We start from the raw sequence: 26,323 nt of genomic DNA, 5'->3' as shown, positions 1-26,323 counted from the left end.
CCCCTCCTGTTCTCCTTTGCCTGCATCGTAACCGACGCGAAAGCAGTGTCGAAAATGACATTGCACACGAACGAATTCGTAAAACCTTTGTATGCCCAACGGAAGAACGTGGTTTGTTTATACCTACGAGGTACGTGCACATACTGCATTATGTAACAAAGAGCCATTTCCCTTTGACAGATATCGCGCAAACGTCGCAAGAGTTTTTTAACTAACTCTCGGGAGCGTGTAGTAGAATCTGTCAGGAAGAGCTAACCCGCCACGCAGCACCGACACTTGGGCAAACAATGGAATTGAGCGAACAAGCAATATTCCCTAGTCAAACTACCGCAGTCCAGTATACCGAGGTAGGATGAGAGCTTGCACTGTCAGTCGGAGACCCAGTAACCCACTCACCTAATGAAGAGACTCGCTAAGCTCTCAAAAGCAGTAGCTGGTATCGTCGCTGCTTCGAGCTAACCAGGAAATGACGTTCTGTGTGAAGAGTTGAAGAAAAAAGACAAAATAAATAAAGAGGCGAAGGGAAACATCCAGGAGTAAAAGTTTCGACAACCCATCAGTCAAGCGCTCGGTCCGCCAGCGCAACGAGAAATAATCGACAAACCGAATGGCACAGGATTCTTGCCGAGCTCCGAGAAGAGGAAGAGGAAGGAATACGGATAGTCAGGGAAAGATAAGCGGGATACGAGCACAGCTACAGGGGCGTAAGAGAGCGCGAGAAAGAAAGGGATCGAGAGGAAGAAGAAGAAGCGGAATACTGGTATAAGAAGAGGAAAGCTGGGGTAGCTGAGGAGAATCGGTCGTGTGGCGTCTAGCCCACTAGCACAGATCCAGAGGCACTGTCTCTCAACTGGGAATATTGAAAGGAGTAATATAAATCTACCAGAATAGCGGGAGCTTCCAGATCCCGAAATGACTCGTCCACCGGCTGGCTGAGCACCACTGGCCTCATCGCCGAGCTTGCGCGCTTGAACGGGTGGGGCGACTCACGGGTTAGGAGGAAGTGGTGGGGGCTGTCTGAGTAGCTGGTGGGGGTAACTGTGTCCTCGGAGTGGGGAGGACGGGTCGATGATGCCGGCGGTCCTCCACGGCACGAAACGCCAGTCAGTCTCTGGTCCACTCGAAGCCGCGCTGCTAACTTCTCTTACATCGAACACCGCTCGCCGCAGCCATGGGTGACAAGGTTTGTGTCGTTCCTTCCGATTCCTTCACTGAACGAGACCCGAGAGTCCGTACCCATTATATACCCGAGACATCCGGCAGCTACACGGCAATGGTAAGGTAGTGGAGTACCGAGCTAACGCGAGGAAGTCGTCGAGAGTGTGTTTGCTTTGACTGGCCGTTAGTTGCTCTGAGAATGGATGGCCATTCTTAGATGCCTACTGGCCGTGGATAGGGATCCTTTATAGTGTTGCCAGCTCATGGATTCGACCTGTAGAAAGAACGAAGGAATTTTCATTCTCTCATTACTCCCTCTGGGCCTTTCTCTTTATCTCTCTCGATTCCTCGAGAGAGGAATTCAAGAAATTCTTGCTCGAGTTCCAGTCGCTCTGTCTCTCTCTTGTTCTCTCGCTCGCTATCTCTCTCTCTCTCTCTCTCTCTCTCTCTCTCTCTCTCTCTCTCTCTCTCTCTCTCTTTCTCTCTGTCTCTCATCCGTCGTCGTTCGACTCCCGATCGATTCGGGTGGGAATAGCTTTCCACCCTCCACCCCTCTCTCTCCGCGCACTCTCTCTCTCTCTCTCTCTCTCTCTCTCTCTCTCGGAAAATAATCGAGGGTTCTGCCTTTGAAAGCTTTCGGAAGCTTTCGAGACACCCGAGTGTATCGTGCACCCCGCGATACTTGTCCAACTGCTGCTCAAAGCTTCCCTTCGATCCGTAGAGACAGGGTGGGTGGGTGACTAAGCATTGGGAGAGTGCGAGAGAGTGAGACGAGAAGAGACTGTCGAAAGCATCGAAAAGTTTCTAGGAAAGCTCGAGGCCATTTTACTACTAGTGCTTCGCAGTGATCGCTTCTGTCAGTGCCAATTGATCTCGGTCAGGGTGTGATATCAGAAGAAAGGGTGTAGCTCGCGGAGCGACACGCACAGATAACATGGTAACTTATCATAGTGACAATTCTCAAACATCCCTTGCGAGTGCTTCAATCGATTGGTCCAAATGGTGGCGTTTGGATTGTTCTTGTGATCTTTACAAAAAAAAAAGAAAGAAAAATTAGAGAATCCCGTCATTATTGACTTTAGTCTTGAAAGGCCCCTCGGCTATCCCAAAAAGTCCGCCATCTTTCACGAGATGCTGGCGCGAATCATTAAAGCTTGAATATACTCCTTTCATCGTGAGAAATGAGAAAATTTTCATGTGAATTGTCGCTTCATGGAAACTGGCATGAGCTCTTCTCTCTTCAGGTTAGTGATTTCTTGATGTCAACGCGCCTGCGCATATTCCTAGCTGCTGCTGCTGCAAAGCCTCTCTCCTCGCTATCTCTGCTCGTGTCTTCCTCCTCGTCAGGCCAAAAGCTCGACCCGAGGATACTCGAGACTTGCCGATTCCACGATTGGACGATCGCCTCAATATCAAAACTGGGTCGATTTTCGTCCTCCACATCGTCAGCCATTCGACTCGTAGCCTCGAACTCGTATTATTTCTTTTACTATCAAGTGTCGTTGAAAATAATCCTTAACTTGATATCTTTGATAGGGCATAACGTATATCATTGCTTTTTCACAATTTTCTCATTTGATTTCGTTTATCGATGCGACTGTACCGATCATAACTTTGTGCGCTACGATTAGCTAACTGTTTTTCTTCACAGAAAAGTCTTGAATATCTTCATACAATTTTTCCGTACGATATTTAGGAATCATGGGTTATTCGGATTTTCGTTATTTTACATAAAAAAGTCATAGGGCGTTTATGTAAAACTGTCTGACAGTTCTGCGCATGCGTACACAATGAACTGAATAATTATTCATAAGCTGCCAGCAATCGTTCTGTTTTTACGAATCAACAAATTTATAATCTACGTCGTAATTAGAGAGAAATTGAGGATCGATCGATAATGCCAAATTTAATTAATCAATTCCTTTGGGGAAGATCCATGGATCATGTAATACACGTGAATAACTACTTTCGTATAGTTTAAAATTATTGTCCTGATATTGAAATCGTCGTCCCGATGAATTTACGAGGAAGAAATTAGCAGTCGAAACGTCGTGGAATTTTTCCACCAATTTTTCCACAACTAGTGATTTTCGCGAGGAGTCTCGAGTCTGCGCGCTGACGTCGTCGCTATAAACCACCCTCCGTTTTACTCCAAAGCAACCCTGGTAACATTACCTCGACGACAAAATCCCTGAATTCTCACTTGAGCACGTATAGAGGGCGCAGACGGTGACCGAAGTCGCTTCACATTACTTTGCACCTGTACTTTTCCACGCGAGTTGACAATAGATTCACCAAGTAGCCATCTTGTTTTTCGTCACTCGATAGATAGAATTCACGGAATGAGGAAAAACAATAAATTCTGGCAACCATCCTGGAGCCTCTTTTTTCACCGAATCGACAGATCGCTTCTCTCTGTTATGACACAAATTCCTCTGTTTGTCTGTCTCTGTACGTCGGACAATCCGTTCTACTCGTCCATTCGTGACGATGTCCAAGGACGGGCACGTCAATTGAAAAGGTCGATTCTTTTAAGAGGCCCTTAGTAACGTTTTCCATTCATTGAAATTTCTTCCAGGCCCCTCTACTCCCGGTAGCTCATCCACAGCCCAATCATTCTTCCGTAGGTCTAACCCAAAGCCAACTTTGATCAAATTTTGTATTTTACACTCAACCCGTGACTGCTCCTATAAAACTGTCTGGCGGTCCTTACTAACAGTTAGTGAAATTTCATAAATGCCTGAGATTGTAATGGTTATAGGTAGAGACTGAATTTGGGAACGTGGAACGTGGAACTGTAATTTAGCAGAGCGCCGTGGTGCTTCAATAACTCAGGGTCTCCTTGAAATAATTATAGTTTAATTCAATTTTTTTTTGTAGATTTAATTAACTTTTATCGGTATTATCAAAAAATTTTTCCTATCTTACTCCTGGTGGAAATTTGGAGTATATATTGAATTCATTGAAAAATACAAATTAAACCTTGAATTGCGTAATTTGGCAATTAGTTAAATACTGAAATTAACCAAAGCTCTCGAAATAATTCATTTTTACAAGTATTTCAATTTCGTTGTTTCTATCCGACAGACAAGGACCGTGACGGAGATTTAAAAAATATTTTTTTAAATCAATCCAATATTTCACAAATCTACGTTGAAATTTATCTTCGAAATCAGTCAAGTGATAACGACCATCCCTCCTCAGACACCCCACTTGCACTTCTACCCCGAGCGATCATGTTATATATACATGCCTACTTATTTCCGCTCAAAATGTCAGACTTTTGATTTCCGGAATGGAGGAAACGCATCTTTGTCTTTGAAGATAGACGATCATCTCTTGCACCTCGTATGCGATTACGTCACCGTCTTTAATCGCACACAAGGCAAAAGTTAACTAAAGTAAGAGAAACGTGAAGAAAAGGGAGGAAATTAAAGGAGGACATGATGAAAGACGATAATAGTAGGAGGGTTCGGTTGGTTCGTGTCGCGGGAAGGGGTAGTAACAGCCGAAGACAAAAAGGGCTGCAGACTAGATGGCGCCGACGGCGAGTTGAGTTCTGGGGCGCTTATCGATCGTAACCTATTTATAATTCATCTGACATTTTGATTCCGCCGATACCGATTCCATTTATGTACTCGCTCCTCTTACCAGATACGCGAATCTATATTTATACGTGTCCAACAAAAAGTCATAAAACTCTAGAGTCAACCGTAAAATCAAAGAAAAGAAGAAAATCCACTTGTATTAATTAGCACTTTGAAAGACTTCTGCTTAGGCATTTATAGGGATTCGGCTTGGGAGCGTTGTTTCCCTAGACTACGTTACAACAAGCGGTCATTGGCCACCCATAATGCACCACTCTCGTATTCTTATAGCCTCGCGTTCCCCTGTAGGCCGATAAAGCCTCGTCCGCGAGTGACCTATGACTACGCCACAAGCCGAGTCCAGCCGTATTCGTACGCCTCGACTACTCGCACGAATTCGTTTCCATAGATGCCGGACACGTGACTTCAAGATAAAATCCAAAAAACTATATCTAATTTTGCTCAACGTATTTTCCAACCTTATTCCAAGCTGCTTCGAGCGACTGTTTACTAAAGGGATTTCATCCTCTCCTTTCCAGCTACTACCTATCTCTATACCCTACGCGACCGCGTAGTCATAACAAAAAAAGGTCCGCTCGACTCATACCTGACTTCAATTTTCCATGGGCTACCGACTTCTTCTCTATAGCCTCGAGGAATCACGTCGCGTTTTACGAGGAATCACGGCACGTGTGAATCTTTACGAAAAAGAGAAAAAGTAACGAATATCAGAAAGCGGTGAAGGTACTCGTGTAAAAAAAAAAATTAACGCTTTAGATGAGAGTAGAATGAATTTTTTTTACGGTATGTTTTCCTTTGCTATTGGAATATTTACCGATAAGCTTATGTAATCACACCTTATTTTAAAATCACTATTTATCAGTACCTACTCGGATCTCCTCGCTGTCTCCTCCAATGAATTTCATATTTACTTATGGAATTATCAGTCTCTCCTTTTCTTACATGAAAGCGCAAAGCCTCGAGACTCGTTTGCACTTACAAACGACGTCTATTCATTGTACACGTGACCGTCGCTGGATGACTTCATTCCGTGCAATCACTGGTTCCGGACTTCTCTCACTTCTCAAACTACTGCGGACCAGTACTATCTGGTTCCTCTAACAGCTCTATATCATCCCCAAAGGCACATTTACTCCTCATCTTTTGTCGTCTACGCGAATCCTCTTTTGTACCGGTTTATTACGCAATTGTTCATTGCTACAGGAATCGCGCTGGGAACGACTGAACGGTTTATTGAGTTGTGCCGGTTTCACGGGTATTACGAGGAACAAAAATAAATTGACTAGAAACGAGGACCGGACGGTTTTTTTTTTACAGTGTAGATTATTTTTGGGTTATGAAATTCTGATCCTTCTGTGGAAACGCGTTCTTTGTATTTTGGGTTTGTTGTGAAAATATCAAGAAAAATACGATACTGCCAGAAGAACTTTATTTTATCTTGAGATCGAACATAATCTTATGCTGGGTCGTTTTCATGTTTGACATATATATGTATATACCAGCGCGTACTATGTGTCCGTCAAAGTCTCTCAGGGGCAAAGACCAAAAATAACCAACTACTTTGGAATTTGTAGCATAGTTGTGTATCCACTTCCCTCGTTCTTATACCTGGTGTCAAGTAGTTTAGCTACTTTATCAAACGTATTACCAACCATACAAGACTCTTTTTGAAAAAGTATAAATTATTTGGCTACATTTTTTCATTTGTTTAAACGTTAAATCGACTTTGCCATTTCTTAGCTTTACGACATAGTGTTTCGCTCTCTATGTAAATTACCAAATGAACGATCGTTTTTATCTTTGAACCAATCTGCAAAATGGTCCAGATATTCAGAAAGCATCGCACTGGGATGTGCCGCTTGTTAAATAATAACAACCACAGGCACGTGCAAAGTCGGTCATATTTCTTTTTTCGTCAGCGTTTCACAAAATTTGTATTTCATATCCTTGTGGATAAGACGTAAGGGTGTCTGCCTAAAACAAAATAAGGGATGAAGTGAAATCGTGTGTAAAGATTTTCTGCTTGTAAAAACGAAAGGTCTGTCCACAAGGGCTAAATGATCGCCTTTACGCGATCAATTTTACGTGCTGATACAGACGTCGCAGGGGGTAGATAGTGACTCCTTTGACATTTTACAACCCCTAGAAAGTCACGCCGCTCACTAGGAAACCTGAGTAAGGTGTATCGGTAGACCAGAAGGGTGTATGTCCAGTACGATGAACATATATAATTTAAATCGCATGACTGGGCGACCCTTATCAAAATGCACCCCTTTCTGACCGCCTTGGCACCCATCTATAACGTTCCTGGAGTTAAACTGCTGAGCTCTAATGGCCTCGATCGATATAACTCCATTACGTTGGACATTATCGTGTTTTGTGATTTTACAAAAAATTTCAATAATACGAGTAGCCTCGCCCCCCTCCTACCCCCGCACCACCGTACTAACTGATATTCGAATTACCCGCGAATACTAGGTACAGAAGGTTGTCGGTTGAATTAATTGAAATATATATATATACTTCTGATACTTGTTAAACTAAGGGATGCTACCCATCTCCTTAAGGGCTCTTATCTAATTTGATTTTTTTTCTTGAAGAAGTTAGGGCTTTCATGGGTTTCATCAATAATTTACAGTTTGAGTACGTAACGTCCCAACGAGAACTTTCCTTTATTCGAAACACACTAAATAGAGACTGACAATCAGTCTGAGAAACTTACTCAAGTAATTCGAGTTGGAAAGTTTGTCTGGGTGCGTCGAAGACCCAACCTAACCTAGTTTCAGGACTTTGCTTTTCCCCATATGAAATCCAAACACGGCTTAAATCGATCCCTTCCTGTTTCTCTTTTTTTCTTTTTCTTTTTCAAAACTAGGATCTGATAAACTCGCAGCTATGTCAATATGTGCTACCACTGGCGTTGCCGCTACTTTGAGCTCTTTGCTTTCCTCTTCGACGTTCTTTCTCTGCTGTTATAAATAAAAAAAAAAAAAAAAAAAAAACCCAAGGAAAGAATAATCCTACCGACTTAATTTTGCTATGGTTAGGTAGACCGAAGATCGGAATCAAGATAGTAAAAATTTATGAGCCAACTTCATGTTATTTTTTGGGCTGACCTAGGCTTTGACCGAACAGTGATGCCAACTCCATTATTGGAAAACTATTATGGTCCTGTTTTGGACGATGGGCATTGATCGAAAAATGCTGACTAGCTCAAATAAAGTGTGTTCACTGGATACTCAGGTTAGAAACATGCCAAAGCCACTCTGCGATACTATTCACAAAGCAAAATGGCCTTATGCCGGATACACATCTATACTTCATTCTCGATTGAGTTCGGAGCTTCTGGTAACAGGAATTAGACATAGGGCCTAAGGGATCTTCAGGACCTGCAAGACCCAAATTCCGGATATGTGGCGTATCATCAAATTACCCGCTGGAGGATTACCTAATTCCAATGCTGGCATATCTCTCGATAGGATCCCTTTCAGAAACCACCCCATTCCCTGCGAGCAACTTTTTACGTGTCTCGAAGACAAAAGTCCTTCCGGTCGAGCCGTGACCTCATACATTTAAGACCCTGCTGCATCTCGCCGTTGCCTTGGGAATAACGAAAAATATAAAATAACTGTACATAAAAATATTTATCTACTCTCCTAGCATTCCCTTTGCCGGATCGAAAAGCAGGATCAATTAAGGAAACAGGAAGTGGAAAATAGAGAAACTGAGTCAGACCGAAAATTTGGCACAGACTGGTCTGCGCATAAGAGGACTGGGTCACTGGGCTATCAAGCGGCTAGGGCGAGCCATCCCGAGGGCCGTGTTACATCGTAAGGGTAGCTCAGCTAGGGGTTGTCTTTTTTCATACGGAAGTAAACCGATGGCGCAAGCAAGGGGATAAATCATAACTCAGTCAGGTTTCCTATCAAGTTTCGAAAGCAATCCCGACGCGTCAGCAATCGGTCAACCGGAAGTTCACAGTCGAAATAAGTGTATAAAGGGTGTTCTGCCAGTCTGTGGTTTTACTCGCCAAGGGTTGCCAGCGGGGCCGTAGGGGCGGGTGAGACCAAAAAAGGGATATGGCCTGGTTGGATATTGATCCAGCAGTGGGGCAGGAGGGGGACTCACCTACCCTAGGTTACTCCAGAGGGGTAGTAGAGGACCTCGGGTCGCATGCGCACCAGCCTAGAGCTACATCCAGCGCGATCGACCCGCCAACCCCTTTTGCACCCTGCACCGCACCCCTGGCGACGAGTGGTACCGTGCCCCGAGCACGGGAACACTGCTCCCCCCTCGTAACCCCTGAATTGCCGAGTCGCCGAGTTGCATTCTAAATTAGACTAAATATAACTTTCTTCAGGGGGTGTACACAACGTGCATCCTGCACGCGACGCCTTACCTGCCCCACGATTATATTTTGCAACCCCCTCTACACACACGTACTACAGACGCGCATGCTGAAATGGTGGTCTGTCTCGCTCTCTCCCCTTATGTTTTCCCATCGCCCCTATCTCTCTAGCTTCGTCCAACCGCCGCCAGATGTCTCGTTACTTTATCTACACACCCCCTAGTCCGCGTCCACTCGAGCGAACCTACTGCAACCCTTAACTCAACTTTGAGGACAGTCGCCAGCCAGACTGACTCTTTACCAATTTCACGGGATATCACAAATGCGAAACTACCCCCAAAAGCCTTTGTGGTCGTTCATCCCCTTTCAATCTCAATGCTCAATCTTGGAAAATCTTCAAACGACCGTAGCAGCTTCTTGTAAATTTATCATCGAAATATGAGCTTTCGAAGTGATTCCAGGTACGTGACTCTGTCACAGGTTGGGTCGACCATAAATTCTTGCTGACATTTGCAACAGCTGTTACCAGCTTCTAAACGACTTGCAACGACCCAACGAGTTATATTTGTTGTGGGGGAACCTTTATTCATTATTACGTTAAATCATATCCAAACGGTAGCTGACTTTATCGCGGTACGTTCCTGCCCGTCGTGCCGCAACCACTTCCGCTCTCGTCTGAGTATAGGCTTACTAGGACTGTAGGAGTTCTGGAAAAATTACGCAAACTTATTAATTATTTCGTAGAAAAAGAATTGTAATTTTTTTTTCATTTTCTAATACGCCAATTTATAGTCGATTTGTTTTTCGAGAACGAGCGTTTCGTAATTTCTATTTTTTTTTTTTTACTGTTCTATACTGTCTTTCAGATAACCCAAACGAATTATGAATAATTAAAGGCTTATCCGTAGTTTATCGTAGCGCGGCGTCGGATATCTTGCATGTTATGTAATCGTGGATATAGGTAAATAGTACAGTAGGTGTATATATATATATATATACGTCAATGTACAGTAGACGGGCGGAATTGACGTACCTACTACTGGCTATTAGTAGAGCATTAAAATTTCATTTGACGGTATCCGGTTAACAAAATTTGACAAAAAAAAACAAATAAAAATATTTAAAAATTTGAAATGAAAATATTGCTCGAAGCTTTTAAGCGAGCAACGCTTTTAACGCCATAACTCGTAATTACGTCAGGCGTTGAAAATCATCAGTCCGCGTGGATTACGCAAACGGAAGTAGCTGCCACCCTCCTAACGCGGGTCGCGACGTTAATTTGTCTCTCGTTAATTGGGAATTTCAATCGCGTCGCCGATGGGTTTACTTTTATTTACTTTTTTTTTTAAACTAGTTCCGCGTCATGCGAATTCGTTTTTATTGTTTGATTCGTCGAATGACGATCGAAAGCTTTTATAAATACACTCGTGTAGACTGATCGGAGGAAACGTATCAATTCTCGGTGTGATTCTCGAGTGGAAATAATGTTTTGTTTCTTATCGAATAACATTTAATCAAATTTTATGCTTTTTTTTTTATGTCAAACTTTTGATAAGCCCTTTCGATCTTACGTTATTCAAAATGTCACTGACACGTCGTGAGATCGCGTAGATTGGGCTTTTCGTAGGCAAAGCAGTGGCAATTGCCCGACGAAAAAAAAAATCGATACCAACTGTCAGCCGATAAAAAAAAAAATTTACGTAATCATCGGTGATCCTTTCCCATTGACGAACCTGCATCCGCTTTCGATCGAGACCGGAAGTACTGGTTACGTGCAACGAGTAAACAGATTGACGCTATTCGTATCGAGTGCCCAAGGCTACCGTTTTATCGTTTCAACTTCCTCGCGTGACACCTTTTTCCAGTGAAAAAACGTAGCCAAACAAAGACGAACCAGCCCGAATCGTTAGCAGGGAAAAGGAAGTGACGTCACGCACCCTACCGTACGACCCTTCCAACTTGGTAAAGTCGCGCTATACTGTCGCCCTAAATTATTCTGAGTCATCCCTCGGAAAATCCAGAAATCCGGCCACCCTCCTTCCCCCTTACTGCGTTATGGCCGCCGCTGTTTACGTCGTTGACTCCCTTACGATATTCACGAGCTCAATTTTCGAACTTACGACCGATTCACATGCGTACCCGTTCTTAGTGCGCGCATGCGCACAAGCTGTACAGCTGACGCAAGAAGTTTCTCGTCTCGTGTCTACAATCGTCATCGTTCGTATTAATTTTTGTTATATGTTTTTTTAATACCCACACGATTTCTTTTGTCTCGACTATATATTTTTCTTCCATCCTTACAGCATACACACGCATCCACTCATTATGTTTTTTTACGCACTTGTTTTACAGCATGGCCGCTCAGATTCGTACAGGGTCGCTACGCTACCCAACATTCGTGACGACAACAAAACTGCTGACGGATTGTTCAAGGTACCGAGTGCACTCGAAGACGCTCTCTGTAATATCGCTGGGTCTGCTGTTGCCGTTGCTGCTGATGCTCTGGGGCCTTTTATTGGAGTGGCGGTGGTGGGGGATAGAGGGGGGCTTCTTAGCGATACTCTCGTCACTTAACCTAGAGGGACTGTACCTACAGTCCCTTTCCAGAGAGTTCCGAGATCGTCTATCTTCCATGACTGATATCTCACGGGACTCTCGTAACTTAATGTGGGTCGTCGATTCTTACAACTACTGCCACGATGAAAATTAATTTTTTAATCGTATTTTTCGAACTTTTGCAAAAATTCTTATCTAACGCGTCTTCTGTCGCTTCTTCTGTCTTCTCTCTTTCTTTCCTAGCCTCGTTACTTCTTCGTCTTATACTTCCTCTCTACCTCTTGTCTTTGTCGTCGGTAAGTTCAGTCTGGAGATATTTAATGGGCAGACCAACCAACCTTCACTTTCGGTAGTGACACAACGACAAGGGCCACACACTTGTACTAACTTTCTAATTCTTTTTTTTTTTTTTTTATGTCTTCTACCTTCCATACTTATTTCATTCGCATGCGTCAATATCTACTGTTGTCTAGTGTCGTATCTACTGTATATACTATTTTTGCAATTTAATACTACTGCGGTATTACTGTACTGTGATAACTTTGATACCTCGCATCAAGGTCTCGGTGACTTTTTATTTTCCTGTATCCTCTCGTGGTCGTAAAATTCTTCTAACGTTACTGCCTGCTGCTGCTGGTAAATGTCGCAGACGTATTCTCTTTGAAACGCACTGTAACCTAATGCACTCGACGAATTAACACGCGATATTGTCTCGATGACTATTTGTCAAAACTGGCACTGACTAAGTTCAGCCTGAAGTACATGAAATATTGTACTGTTGTATTTGACAAAAAGCGACAACTTCACGCACTAGAATAAACACAACTTAAGTGGTACTACTGCTAATTAACAAATCGCACGCGATCATTAACTCGCTCTAATGACTTAACATGCTTCGGGGATATAATTGATTCAAATAAACACAAAATGAACTGGCACTCTTGACATTTTTTTTTAAAACCCGTTATCGAGCCGCAGGTCAACGACTTGCGAAGTTTAGTTTCTAGTTTAACGTAGGGACGTTTAATTTTTATTGGAAAAGAGGGGGGGGGGCGGGGTTTATAAAATTTTCATAAAATTTTCTAGTTTCACGAACACGCATTAATGCGACGCGTCGCGACGGCCTCACGATCCAAAGCTGTACTGACGACGTACTGGTCGAGACGTTCGCTTGACTCGTTTTAATTAAAGGGTTAATAAGGCCGACTTATTAATTGGGAAGCTCGGGGTATACCAGTGGATCGCACTGGGGAATGTACGTCTTAATGTAGAAATGGGACCAAGACCCAAAGATCCAATAGAAAGTGCCAGTTAGGATGGATCGCTTGTTGATTGGTTATTACTTTTGTAACTGATCTTGCAACTGTTTTGATACGCAGTCGCGGCGGAAGAACCCAAAGCGGAAGGGGGACAATTTGGATGACCTGAAGCAGGAGTTGGACATTGACTTCCACAAAATCTCCCTGGAGGAGCTCTACCAGAGATTTAGCACACACCCCGAAAACGTGAGTATAATAATAATAATAATGAATTTTTGAAAAATATAATTGATGTGTACGAGGAAGCGAATGCTAAACTTATGATAACCGTTCGCAGGGCCTTAGCCACGCAAAAGCAAAAGAGAATCTGGAGAGGGACGGACCCAATGCCCTGACCCCACCTAAACAGACGCCGGAATGGGTTAAATTCTGCAAGAACCTCTTCGGCGGTTTCGCCCTGCTGCTGTGGATCGGCGCGATCCTCTGCTTCATCGCGTACTCGATCCAAGCGTCGACGAGCGAGGATCCAAACGACGACAACCTCTACCTGGGAATCGTGTTGGCCGCGGTGGTCATAGTGACAGGCATATTCTCCTATTATCAAGAAAGCAAGTCCAGTAAGATCATGGAGTCGTTCAAGAACATGGTACCGCAATTCGCGACTGTGCTGAGAGAAGGAGAGAAGCTGACCTTGCGCGCGGAGGACCTGGTGCTCGGCGACGTGGTGGAAGTGAAATTCGGCGATCGTATACCAGCCGACATAAGGATCATCGAGTCACGTGGCTTCAAGGTGGACAACAGCTCCCTCACGGGCGAATCCGAACCCCAGTCCAGGTCGCCGGAGTTCACGAACGAGAATCCTCTGGAGACGAAGAACCTCGCTTTCTTCTCTACGAACGCGGTCGAAGGCACGGCTAAAGGTGTGGTGATCTGCTGTGGTGATCAGACAGTAATGGGAAGGATTGCTGGCTTAGCATCTGGCCTTGACACTGGAGAGACTCCGATCGCCAAGGAGATTCATCACTTCATCCATTTGATCACGGGAGTTGCCGTATTCCTGGGAGTGACCTTCTTCCTTATTGCCTTCATCCTTGGTTACCATTGGCTCGATGCCGTTATCTTCCTTATTGGTATCATCGTTGCGAACGTGCCCGAAGGTTTGCTTGCTACCGTCACGGTGTGCCTGACGCTGACCGCCAAGAGGATGGCCTCCAAGAACTGCTTGGTCAAGAATCTGGAAGCTGTCGAGACCCTCGGCTCCACCTCGACCATCTGCTCGGACAAGACTGGCACCCTCACACAGAACAGAATGACCGTCGCCCACATGTGGTTCGATAATCAGATAATCGAAGCTGACACTACCGAAGATCAATCTGGTGTTCAGTACGACAGGACGAGCCCGGGATTCAAGGCCCTGGCGAAGATCGCAACCCTTTGCAACAGGGCAGAGTTCAAGTCAGGTCAGGACGGTGAGCCCATCCTGAAGAGGGAGGTTAACGGTGACGCTTCTGAAGCTGCTCTACTCAAGTGTATGGAACTTGCCCTCGGCGACGTCATGGGAATTCGTAAGCGCAACAAGAAAGTCTGCGAGGTCCCCTTCAACTCGACGAACAAGTACCAGGTGTCGATACACGAAACCGATGATCCTAATGATCCACGTTATCTTCTCGTGATGAAGGGTGCACCAGAGAGAATCCTTGACCGGTGCTCCACCATCTTCATCGGCGGCAAGGAGAAGGTCCTCGACGAAGAGATGAAGGAGGCCTTCAACAATGCCTACCTCGAGCTCGGAGGTCTCGGCGAGCGTGTCCTCGGCTTCTGCGACTTCATGCTCCCGTCTGACAAGTTCCCCATTGGCTTCAAATTCAACAGCGACGATCCCAACTTCCCGTGCGAGGGACTCCGCTTTGTGGGACTCATGTCCATGATCGACCCGCCCAGGGCTGCGGTGCCGGACGCAGTTGCCAAGTGTCGTTCGGCTGGTATCAAGGTCATCATGGTGACCGGTGACCATCCTATCACTGCCAAAGCCATTGCCAAATCCGTTGGCATTATCTCTGAAGGTATCATCGACTACCTATCTTTCCCCCATTCTTCTATTGATTTCCCACTACTCAACGCGAATACTCATCTTCCTCCAAAGATGCCAACTGGCCAAGCCCATTGTATCTCACTGTCCTCTTTACTCCCCAGGTAATGAAACTATCGAGGACATTGCTCAGCGTCTGAACATTCCCGTGTCTGAAGTGAATCCACGCGAAGCGAAAGCTGCCGTTGTCCATGGAACCGAACTCAGGGAACTCAATTCCGACCAACTGGACGAGATCCTCAGGTACCACACCGAAATTGTGTTCGCGCGTACCTCGCCCCAGCAAAAGCTCATCATCGTAGAAGGCTGCCAGCGAATGGGCGCCATTGTTGCCGTAACAGGTACTCCATCATTGCCACTTACCTACCTTAGAGAATTATTGAACACGACGTGTAATCATTTGCTCATCCCAGGTGACGGTGTCAACGACTCGCCCGCTTTGAAGAAGGCCGACATTGGCGTTGCCATGGGTATCGCCGGGTCCGACGTATCCAAACAGGCAGCCGACATGATTCTTCTCGATGATAATTTCGCCTCCATTGTCACCGGCGTCGAAGAGGGCCGTTTGATCTTCGACAACCTCAAGAAGTCTATCGCCTACACCCTGACCTCCAACATCCCTGAAATCTCGCCTTTCCTGGCGTTCATCTTGTGCGACATCCCTCTGCCACTCGGAACCGTCACCATTCTTTGCATCGACTTGGGAACCGACATGGTGAGTTTCCCTTGGGACGGTGAACGATCCCCGAAGACGCAGGTCGATCAATCATCCTCAAAGGCTAATGATGATCAACCGAAGATAATTCCATGGCTCTCAAGACGGTCCAAAAGACTAAAGTTCCTCGGTGAAAAATATTTGATCGATCTGCGTCCACCTTAATGAAAAATTTTGCCACTTTTCAGGAGCCCTTAAAAGAAAAAAGAAAAAAAAAAGAAATACCCAAAACCCATTCACACCCCCTTGCGGTACGGGCCTTAGCTTACGTTTTCACCTTGGGGATAAATTGATAAAGAGCGCGTTAATAAGAACATCCAAGATAATGAAAACGATCCTCGGGGTCCATGGAAACGAGACCAAATAATTCGCTCACGTTAACGATACTCCAGAGCTAAAATAGGATCGCTAGGAGAAGAGTGTGTAAATTAAATAGTGGATCGCTAGAGAAGATATCTATCTCAGAGCAAAAAGAAAGAGGATCAAGTGCAGAGCGATCGTGCAGAAAACCAACTGAAGGGTGGAAAATGGTGATTACCAGGTACCCGCGATCTCCTTGGCGTACGAACTTGCGGAGTCCGACATTATGAAGAGGAGGCCACGAGATCCTTACCGCGACAACCTCGTCAACGAAAGGTTCCGATAACAGTAGCTTGCTCGACAATTGATAACAAGACCGTAGCGAACCCCATTCAGGTTAGATCTGTCTAATGCCTACGGTCCTGCGAGATATTAGACGCGCCAGAGTTCGAACTCCTTATAAAAGGTCGCTACAGTTACATGCTAGAGAATTCTGTAGATTAGACAATAGCGTGTATCGCTTGGTCGATTACCTTTTAAACAGGCTGTCGACGAGCACCTTATGATCTTTTTGACTTCGAGGTACTGCTGCTCATTGAAAATCACTTTTACAACACTTCACTATTTTTATATATATCATTGAGATTGTCGGAACAACCCATACCCGTTGTACAGCTCGTTTCAAGAGTTCAAGTCTCACAAAATTACATTCGGACAGTCTCAATCAGTCTATACTAATCGATTTCACAGGAGCAGCGTATCCATCTTCAAGAAAGGTTAAGGAAAAATCAAAGAAAGAAAGTCCGATCCACACACGAGAATCAAAGAATATTCCTCCCCCCTGGCCCTTGCCCCTAACCCCTCAACACACAATCACCTCATTCACATTCAACGACTTGCAATCGTTTTCAAATTCATCACTCCTCCCTCAGTCTCGGCATTATAATTTATAATTATATTATTATTTAATTTTTCTTTTTCTATTTTTTTTTTTTTTTTTAATACTTGTAAACGATGCTTCGCCAGTGTCTCGACCTATTTGATCAGAAATCCAAGTTCGTTCATGGACGCGATCAGGTATTTCGTTGGTTTGTCAATTGCGACCTAACCTATCCTACGAAGCCTTGTTCTACAGGTCGATTCACTCGCGATGCATCTCGCGGTGAACTCTCAACGGTTTCACTGACTTGTGAGCTCATTGATAATGTGACGTATCAGGTACCCGCCATCTCACTAGCCTACGAGGAGGCAGAGAGTGATATTATGAAGCGACAGCCTCGAAACCCGTTCACTGACAAGCTAGTTAACGAAAGGTAACACATCAACACAATACCGAATCACTGATAACAGCGGAGTAACAGGGATTTGGAGATCGTCGTTTTTACGTTTCGTCTTTACTTTTCATTAACTTTCAACAACTGTCATTCGAAAATAATCATTTTCGACGTTTGGGGTGGTTTGATCACCAAGGGAATATTTATAAGATACGTATCTGAATTTTGCATTCCTCCTCGCAGATGCTTTTAACAGCGTTGCGTGTAAAATTTCCAAATTATTTACCATCTACAAAATAAATGAAACAAACGTAGTCAAAGTTTCACTGCATAGATATAGGTTGCACATTAAAAACGTTATATTATTTCTTAACATATCTCATCTTCCAGGCCGTAAAAGTTAATGAAATTTCTTAGAGACACCTCTTTCACGTCGAGCGTTAATTACGACTATTTTTTAATTAAAAATCCTGGGAATATTTAATTTTTTTTTTTATTCGTTACTTAAACGAAAATTTTCTACGGGATGAATTTCTGTCCTTTTTTCTTGTCTCAAAGAGGGTTATTAAATTATCTGGGCAATAGTTCTTCAATGAGTCATATACTGGGTGTTCGGCGAAATTGGAATACTATTTTTATGAGGCTAGGCAAACCACCTTAATCTTCATTCCACGAACATGCTCTTTGGCTGTAGTTGGGTTTTGATTATTTACAGGGATTTCGTGCTAGTTGATTTTTTTTCCATTTTCTGCTCAGACATACTTTTTTTTTTTCATCAAAGTCACTTCATTGTCTCTACGCGACGATCTCCACGTTTCCTTGTCTATACGTTATTTATTAATCTTATGATTACTATACTATGGTAGTTAGTTACTCTATTTCTCATGTTATCTTCGCTTCACGGTACACCTTTTTTTAACGCCATTGACACTTTTCAAAAATACTGACGGCACGAACGGTCAATCGGCAATCCAGCCTACACTGGGACTTTGAGCGAGGATTTGGTAAAATTTCGGGTGCGTCGGACCCAGGAATTTATTATTAAAAAAAAAAAAAAAAAAAAATAGCGAACGACCCTCTAGTAACTTGATACTCATAAATTATTGAAAAATTTGATCTGTAACTCTCTTCGAATTTTCCAAAAGTTTATCGGCTTCGATCTGTCACTTTTTAATGTAATCGTTGTCCAAAGCATACAGATTTTTTGTACCATTTTTTTCTTTTCTTTTTTTTTTTTTTTTTTCAATTTTCTCCGACCAACCCCAAATTTTGCCTTTCCTGCTCGATCAATCTCACGCGCTACATAAATGATAATTAAGGTAAACGTCAGTCAAGTCTTTGGTAACTTTTTCGCTAAGGGAATCTTTTATCTATACACTCAATTAACTGACACTCTTCTTTTATTCTTATACAATAATTTAATAATCGGTTCGACTTCCATTATGTAACATTAACGGACGGTCGCTGCTCTGTCACTGAATCAATGACTTATTCAATATATTCAATTTACTTTCTACTATTCATTTGCTCGGTATATTCAAATTACAGAGAAGAAAAAAAAAATTAGTAGTCGACCATAGCGACATCTACGCAAATCGGGTAGAACCAAAAGATCGGCTACCGTCCCCACGTGTCAAGCCAAATTATTATTTCTCTTTTCCTTTCTCTTCGTTCTATTTCTTCGGTATTGCCTGTTTTGATGATAAAAAAAAAAAACAAAAACCCAGAATCCTCATGGATGTAATTTCGTTTAATCAAGGTAAGACGAACATCTATTTATTTATGAAGTTTATGGCTCTGCTTTCATAAAGTTCTTTCATCGATCATCACATTTATATATCATTCCTTTGTTTTCGCGTGAAAGGCACAACGTTGGCCTGATTCACGTTGAAAATTCCTCTCGTGCCGGTTCCTGGAGAACTTTACGAAAGGGAGAGGTCGATCGTAATGGCAGACGCATGTCACGTGTTCGTAAGGGGAAAAATACGAAAGAAAAAAAGAAACAGAAAACCCCACAAGCTAACATCCCATCTGGAAGATCGTCTCATAAAAAATTCCTCACATCCTACTTTCGAATGAAAGATTTATCAAAATCGCTGTATCTTGCTGTCGAATGTTTCTCATTCCTTTTTTGTACTATCTTTTTCCATCCTTATCTCTAATCATACTACTGTCACTGTCACATACTGACATTATCCATGTGCCACTCATTGTCACTCAACCATTTGAAACTCGGTATGAAATTCTAATCCTATTTCTAACTTTACTTCTTTTATTTCTCTCTCTCTCTCTCTCTCTCTCTCTCTCTCTCTCTCTCTCTCTCTCGCTATCTCTAACGTACAATTCTCGTATTTTTACACAATGCGCTCGACTTTCTCTTCTTATTAATTCAAGCTCTCTTTCCGTCCTCAGTGTTGAAGCATCTATTATAGGATAATTTATTTTTCTTAAAGTTATTATCAACTGCAGATAAAGTCCGTACGACACAATTCAGTCTCGGCCTCATTACATACTGCCTCTGTTATCCATCTCGAGAACCCTTCGCTCCTATTACACATATTTTAGGCCCTGACCCACGTGACTGAATACACGACAGAACTGTCAAATCAGCATTGTATCCATTGTTCCTGGTTGCCTGTCAAATACACGTCGATCCAATAAGTCAAAATCAGAGTTGCTAACCACCCATCACTTTACAAGTCAATTTGTGTATTTCTTCCACGCATTATTTGATATTAATTTTTTCGAAAAAAAAAATCTCATAAAAACGTCAAATGCGTTACTGCCAATGGGATAGAGAATTTGAAGAAACAAATTTATGTGAAATAATTTAATAAATAAATAAACAAATACAAGGAGTAAGGAAATAGTGAAATTTATCAAAAGGCTGGCAACTCTGGGCCGTGACTCGCGGCAGGAAATGGACCATACGAAAAATCCATCATCATTCCTCAAAACCGATCACGTACCCAAGGGGTGGGAATCGGATGACGTCAGTCCGATAATACAGAATGACGTCATAATTAAAAAAAAAAAAAAAAGGAAACATGATAAAACGAGTCTTATCCTCGTAGTGCTCTAAATCGAAATTTTTTCGGAAATCTGCATTAAAAAAAAAAGTGAACCATCTTCGGAAGAGCGAATGACTTTTTGGAGTCGAGAGTACCGGGGAACAGGATTTGTCAAGTGATTTACGTGTCGATATATATATATATATATGTGTGTATTAATTAAATCCAATTAGTGGATATTAACGACTATTAACTGGTAGCGAGTTACAGCTGACAATTGTTGCGCCATAGATACTTCAGACCTTTGCTAGACTTTTAGTATTACGTATCATACCGTATAGGTAGCTATTGTCATTGACATTATATATATATATATATATACATATATTTTTTCATAGTAGAAAAAATTCTTCGAACAACAACAACAACAACGATAACTATCTGACTATTACTGTTATCGTTGTTGTTGTTGTTATCATTATTATCTACTATACTTACTATCTATTACTTACCTACTTACTATCGCTGCTGCCTCTATTATCTATATTATCTACTGTTATCTACTGTTACTACCGACCACCACCACCACTACTGCTATACTACGGGCACTCGTATAACTTTTTTTACTCTCTCGAGGATCTCTTCCAATGCAGTTTTCTTTATCGCCTTATCGACAAATTTTATATACATTCTCTATTGCGCTGCTGCCTTCTCCCACTGCGACTGCATCTTTACTAGATGAGAAAGAAAAAGCGAGGAACGACTGAGAGGGCGCTGCCGAGATGTCATCGAGAAAAGCAAAAAGTGACGGCGAACGAGACGTTCGATTTGACAGGAGAGCAAGAGACCTTAATTGGAATGGGGAAATTTACAAGGAAAAAAAAAAAAGAGAGAATCTTTCAAAAAGGCAAATAACCAGACGGCCACGTACAAGAAAGCGGGTTAATCGTATGGGACAATTAATTGGTTAAAGATAACAAAAGAAAGAAAAAAAAAAAGAAAGGAGCAAAGGAACGTAACTACCTGGACGAAGGACTTAGTCTAGAATGCTTTGATAACTTTTATCTTGCGTATCATCCTTTCTCACTTCGCTTATCAGCACCGATGACGTCATACTGGCGAGTCCTTTTTCCAGGCTTCAAATAGAACTCGCAATCGCCCCGACGACCTTCTACCTGCCGTTAGTCCAACATTGTCGGATCATTCGAGGACCAGATAAGGGGGAAGAATTTTGAGATGAAAAAAAAAATACAGATGAAAAATTATTTAGACAATATTGTTGATCGCGAACTTACGTTTGAGGGATGAACCGGTACTGTTGGGGTCTAGCCAGTATTCTTATTCCCGTGACCGCGAACGAAATGTACAAGTTTACTTGAAAAAAAAAAAAAGAAAGAAAAAAAAGAAAAAAAAAAGTACGCTAGTGTAATTTTCGAGCCTTTTTCAACGCCCGCACGAAAATAGGGGTAGTATATTTTTTTCTAACTAATGGTGGATGGCAGGTGCCGGCCATCTCGCTAGCCTACGAGGCACCGGAGTCGGACATTATGAAACGGCAGCCGCGTGATCCTTACAGAGACAATCTTGTCAACCGAAGGTGGGTCTCCTAATTACCCACCGAGCATTTATCTAAATTCTGCACTCAAAACTATAAGACAGTTTAAAGAAATTTTTGAAAGGGGGTGGTCAAACGTTTTGTTAATGCTTTTTCGAAAATGCTTTTTTCGAGTATTGGTTATCGATTTTTTGTACTAAAAAAAAAAATCGAATTTATTGACGGCAGATAAGACACTTTTCGAATACTAGACACTGTCCCGTAGGACGATAGAGCAATACCTAGATGCAACCCGAGAATTAATGATTTTTGATGACGTCGTTTGTCGCACGGATTTTTTTGAAAAAGAAAAGTAAAAGTAAAAAAATCGTTTTTATTTTTTGTTAACTCGCATTCTCATTCGCTCTTATTCGCATCGATTGAAAAAAAAATAGTACTTTGTATTTTTTTTTTTAGGACAAATATTTTTCACTGCACACGCGCGTTTGGCCACTTAACCAAATTTTTGACATGTTTTTCTTTGGCGCATATACAGATATACTCGTACGTGCATATTACTTTCTGCGTAAATCTGTATGTGCGAAATGATTACAAAAAAATTGAATTACGCAACTTACAGCTGACACGTATACGCAAAGTACACGCACATTTAGGAATTAGATTTTCTTAGTTTTTCCTTTTTTTTTTTTTCTTTTTTTCTTCTTGGAACTCATAGTAGCACAGCAACTTAATTGTACTAGGGATATACAATGTTGGGAATGCCGAATGCTTTAGTTTTTTATTTCTTAGAGTCCGTTGCCTAATGGCCTTTTACACGTGTTACTCATAGATAGAATTGCGATAATTGATCGTTAGTCTAGATGGTGTGTTCATAGTTGTGACTGTGTGCACAGTTTAAAAAAAAAAAAAGCAGGAATTTGAAAAAAAAAATGACAGATCCGATCACCTGAGCCATCTTTAGTTAGGAAGCATGCGCCGCCATTGTTTTTTTTTTTTTTTTTGAAAATAGTCGAGGTGTGTTTGAAAAATTGATTAACGTTATCGTTTTCACTGAATCGTTAATTTTTCTCTAGTTTACACTTATCTCTTTCCCCTTCTCCTTTCTCCATTGTTTTTTTTTTTTTTTTAGAAAATAGTCGAGGTGTGTTTGAAAAATTGATTAACGTTATCGTTTTCACTGAATCGTTAATTTTTCTCTAGTTTACACTTATCTCTTTCCCCTTCTCCTTTCTTCACTTACCCGCTTTCCACTTTTCTTAGAAAAAAATCTTGCTACCTTCATTTTCACTTTCCGTCCTACCCTCTCTCTCTTTCTCTCGATTCCTCAATTTCTCTCTCACTTTCCTCACGCACTGTTTACTCTTCGTCTTTTAACATTTTTCTTACTGTCAATTGGTGACGGAATCAAAAAAAAAATGTGCTCTCTAATTTTTCTACCACCGTACCACCCGCTATATACCACGAGAAGAAACTATAAGAGCACGTAAGGAAGATAGAGTGATTGATTGTACAGGGAGAAAAGACGAAACGATTTTTGGAATCACATTTTACGTGTTACTCGATTTTTGAAATGTCAATTGAAACGCCCTGTACAATACATACTCGGTCTTTGTACACACATTGCAGAAAAAATGCAATTACGTATTCACTTCTGTGTGTCAACACGAATTCTCACGGTTTACGTATAAAAAAAAAATGTATTCAATATCAAAATACTTGAACTCGAATTTCACTTGAAACGAAGTGCACTGTACAGTCTGTACCGTAAAAAATTTCAAAAGTCATACTTTGACCAAAAAATCGTGAGAAAGCGTTATGAGTGTCGTATGTCTGGGCATGTCTCGTTGTGAAGAATCTCGCATTCCGCCTATAGCGTCACGACGTGTGGTAAGTAATGCATTTTGTGATAACCAGTATCTACCGCTTCTAACACTAACTAAACTACGTAAGCGCATTAGTGATAAATAATTAGGTTAATAAAAAAAAAAAAAAAAGACAGAAGCCAATGAAAGCTTGTAGATTTTCAGGGGACTCCCGTGTGAATTAATGGAAGATCAAAAAATTTGCGTGCTCTCTCACAAGAAAAATTGTCATGCACATTTTTCCGCTGAATTACAAAAAAGAAAAAAAAGAAGAAAAAAAAAGCACTGGCCTTCCCTGTAAATTATTCTCCACCCCGCGAAATTCAAATAATCCCACAGACCATAATAGCTAATGGGTTATTTCCTTTAGGCTGATTTCGATGGCGTATGGACAAATTGGCATGATCCAAGCAGCGGCTGGCTTCTTCGTCTACTTCGTGATAATGGCTGAAAATGGTTTCCTTCCGACGACACTCTTCGGCATCCGGAAAATGTGGGACTCCAAGGCCGTCAATGATCTTAAAGATAGCTACGGCCAAGAATGGGTAAATATTGATCAGATTATAAATGACTTGAAAAATGCAAATTTTGAAAAATTTATTTAATTATAATTCGTACTCGCTTGTAATCATCCACTTTCACAACAGACCTACAGAGATCGCAAGACGCTCGAGTTCACCTGCCACACAGCATTCTTCGTGTCCATCGTCATCGTCCAGTGGGCCGATTTGATCGTCTGCAAGACACGTCGTAATTCCATCATCCATCAGGGAATGAGAAATTGGGCTCTCAATTTCGGGCTGATATTCGAAACAGCCTTAGCCGCGTTCCTGAGCTACACACCCGGCATGGACAAAGGTCTCCGCATGTTCCCCCTGAAGTAAGTGAAAAGACATTATTTCGAGATAAAGATTTTTTAAAATTTTTTCGATCCCATATAAAAATCAAAATAATCAAACCGTAACCCTCCGTATCCTCAGATTCGTCTGGTGGTTGCCAGCCCTGCCATTCATGCTCGCCATCTTCATCTACGACGAGACGAGACGATTCTACCTGCGCCGAAATCCCGGCGGCTGGTTGGAGCAAGAAACTTACTACTAAGCGCGTCGCCACGAGGAGAGAGACACATACGCATTGCCCGCGCAGCAGAGACAACACCACACCCCCTTTAAGAAAATAAGAGCGAGAGCGCGAGTAAACGGAGAAAATGAAAACGATGGAAAAAAAAAAAAAGAGAAAACGACAGGAGAAAAAAGGAAAACAAAAATGATATAATAATTAATTACGTCACACTCTCTCTCACATATGTACACAACCTGTATGCGGGGTACGGGTGCGGGCGGGTACACGTACGCGTATACGTATGTAGAGACACTTACAGATTTTACACGGGGCGTGCTAACTGGGTTCTAATCGTACTGCTCCACCTTGGGAGGCTCGAGGACAATTATTAGCCGAGTCGCTTTTGGCTTTAGGTTGCTTGCATCGAAGGTTCACGCGTCGCCGCCATTCTAGAGCGGCTACCAGAGTGAGAGAACCTGGCTGGGTTTTGTGCAGGGGGTAAGCTAGGTTAAGCTGGCGAAGGAACGGCGGATGCTGTTGAGATTATATTTAAGATCAGGATCACAGTGTGAGAGTGAGAGGGGGAGGTGAGGGAGTTGGTCGATTAATGGAGGGAGAGAGAGAGAGAGAGAGAGAGAGAGAGAGAGAGAGAGAGAGAGAGGAGGGTCCCTTGACTCTTCGCCAAGATTGTGTATTAACGCGCGCGCGGTACGATCAGGCCGGTCGACGAGAGGATCATCCGGAGGAAGAGACTTCCGGACAGCGTTGGACATCGGCCGAGGAACACGAGGAACGTGAAACTGGAATAAACGAAATGAATGATAAGAATCGATTGATGCATGGAGTACGAATGATATGAAGGAGTAACCTTATAATAATTTTGATCTTGAGAGTGTTCCGTGTCCTTGATTCTTTCTATTTATCCTTTGTCATCATCGTGTTCTCGAATAGATGTCGCTCGAGCACCCTTCAGGTCCCGGAAGTGGAGGATGATCCGGGGAAGCGATTGGGTGAACGAGATTATGACCTTTGACATGGGCCTAATAACGCGATGCTGGCGCCCTCCGTCGACGTCACGAGGTACTTCTTAGAGGAAGGAGTGTGACAACGATTAGGATACCAATGTTGATCGTGATGGATGAGCTTGTTACCCTAAGAAGATGGCGCACTAGGATTGATATTTCCTTTGCGTTCAACGTAAATGCGGATGAGGATCTGGAACAGACAGGGATTATGGATACTTGGACCCGTCAGTCCTACCACAGCAACGGAAGGTTATGGCCAAGGATGGAAGCCAAGGATCATTTGGGATTCTTGACAGCGACGTTCACGTAGTGATCGGAACACGTCCCGGAGGTGACGAGCTGCCGACCACCCAACGTCACGTGAGAGAATGGACAACCGGAATGTGGACAGGAGCCGATTTGCCAGATTGGCACGCCCCGAGACCGTGAACGCAATATCCGTGGTTATAAATCCTAAGGTACTGATAAGAATCGAAAGGAGGGTGAAGCGGTTAGTGGGGG

General features: G+C 42.7%; 2 protein-coding genes across 14 annotated transcripts in view; one reads left to right on the top strand and one right to left on the bottom strand.

The window, feature by feature from the left end:
* LOC107262935 overlaps positions 1 to 13,036 on the bottom strand; it is a 31,781-nt gene extending 18,745 nt beyond the window's left edge. For 4 of the 6 annotated variants that reach the window (XR_003058336.1, XR_001536564.2, XR_003058332.1 and 1 more), the window contains exon 1: positions 12,220 to 13,036. The gene's annotated coding sequence lies outside the window, so the exon portion shown is untranslated. The remainder of the gene's footprint in view (positions 1 to 12,219) is intronic. The other 2 variants (XM_015729641.2, XM_025080286.1) reach the window with 2 other exon arrangements.
* LOC107262933 (sodium/potassium-transporting ATPase subunit alpha) overlaps positions 1 to 25,692 on the top strand; it is a 40,073-nt gene extending 14,381 nt beyond the window's left edge. Inside the window, exons 1-10 of one of the 8 annotated variants that reach the window (XM_015729631.2) lie at positions 1,043 to 1,183; positions 11,467 to 11,547; positions 13,050 to 13,175; positions 13,267 to 14,992; positions 15,123 to 15,359; positions 15,432 to 15,733; positions 17,252 to 17,346; positions 24,106 to 24,280; positions 24,383 to 24,615; positions 24,716 to 25,692. In XM_015729631.2, the coding sequence (XP_015585117.1) occupies positions 1,172 to 1,183; positions 11,467 to 11,547; positions 13,050 to 13,175; positions 13,267 to 14,992; positions 15,123 to 15,359; positions 15,432 to 15,733; positions 17,252 to 17,346; positions 24,106 to 24,280; positions 24,383 to 24,615; positions 24,716 to 24,836 (3,108 nt within the window). In that variant the 5' untranslated portion in view covers positions 1,043 to 1,171 and the 3' untranslated portion in view covers positions 24,837 to 25,692. Of the gene's footprint in view, positions 1 to 1,029; positions 1,184 to 2,071; positions 2,096 to 11,466; positions 11,548 to 13,049; positions 13,176 to 13,266; positions 14,993 to 15,122; positions 15,360 to 15,431; positions 15,734 to 16,274; positions 16,370 to 17,251; positions 17,347 to 21,820; positions 21,916 to 24,105; positions 24,281 to 24,382; positions 24,616 to 24,715 lie in introns of those variants that run through there. The other 7 variants (XM_015729630.2, XM_015729629.2, XM_015729628.2 and 4 more) reach the window with 7 other exon arrangements.
* The last annotated feature ends 631 nt before the right edge of the window (positions 25,693 to 26,323 follow it).

The sequence above is a fragment of the Cephus cinctus genome, unplaced genomic scaffold (genome assembly GCF_000341935.2).
Source record: "Cephus cinctus unplaced genomic scaffold, Ccin1 Ccin1_scaffold0129, whole genome shotgun sequence".
NCBI classification, from domain to species: Eukaryota; Metazoa; Arthropoda; class Insecta; order Hymenoptera; family Cephidae; genus Cephus; species Cephus cinctus.
Note: the sequence above shows the minus strand (reverse complement) of the source record. Positions and strands in the feature narration are given on the sequence as shown.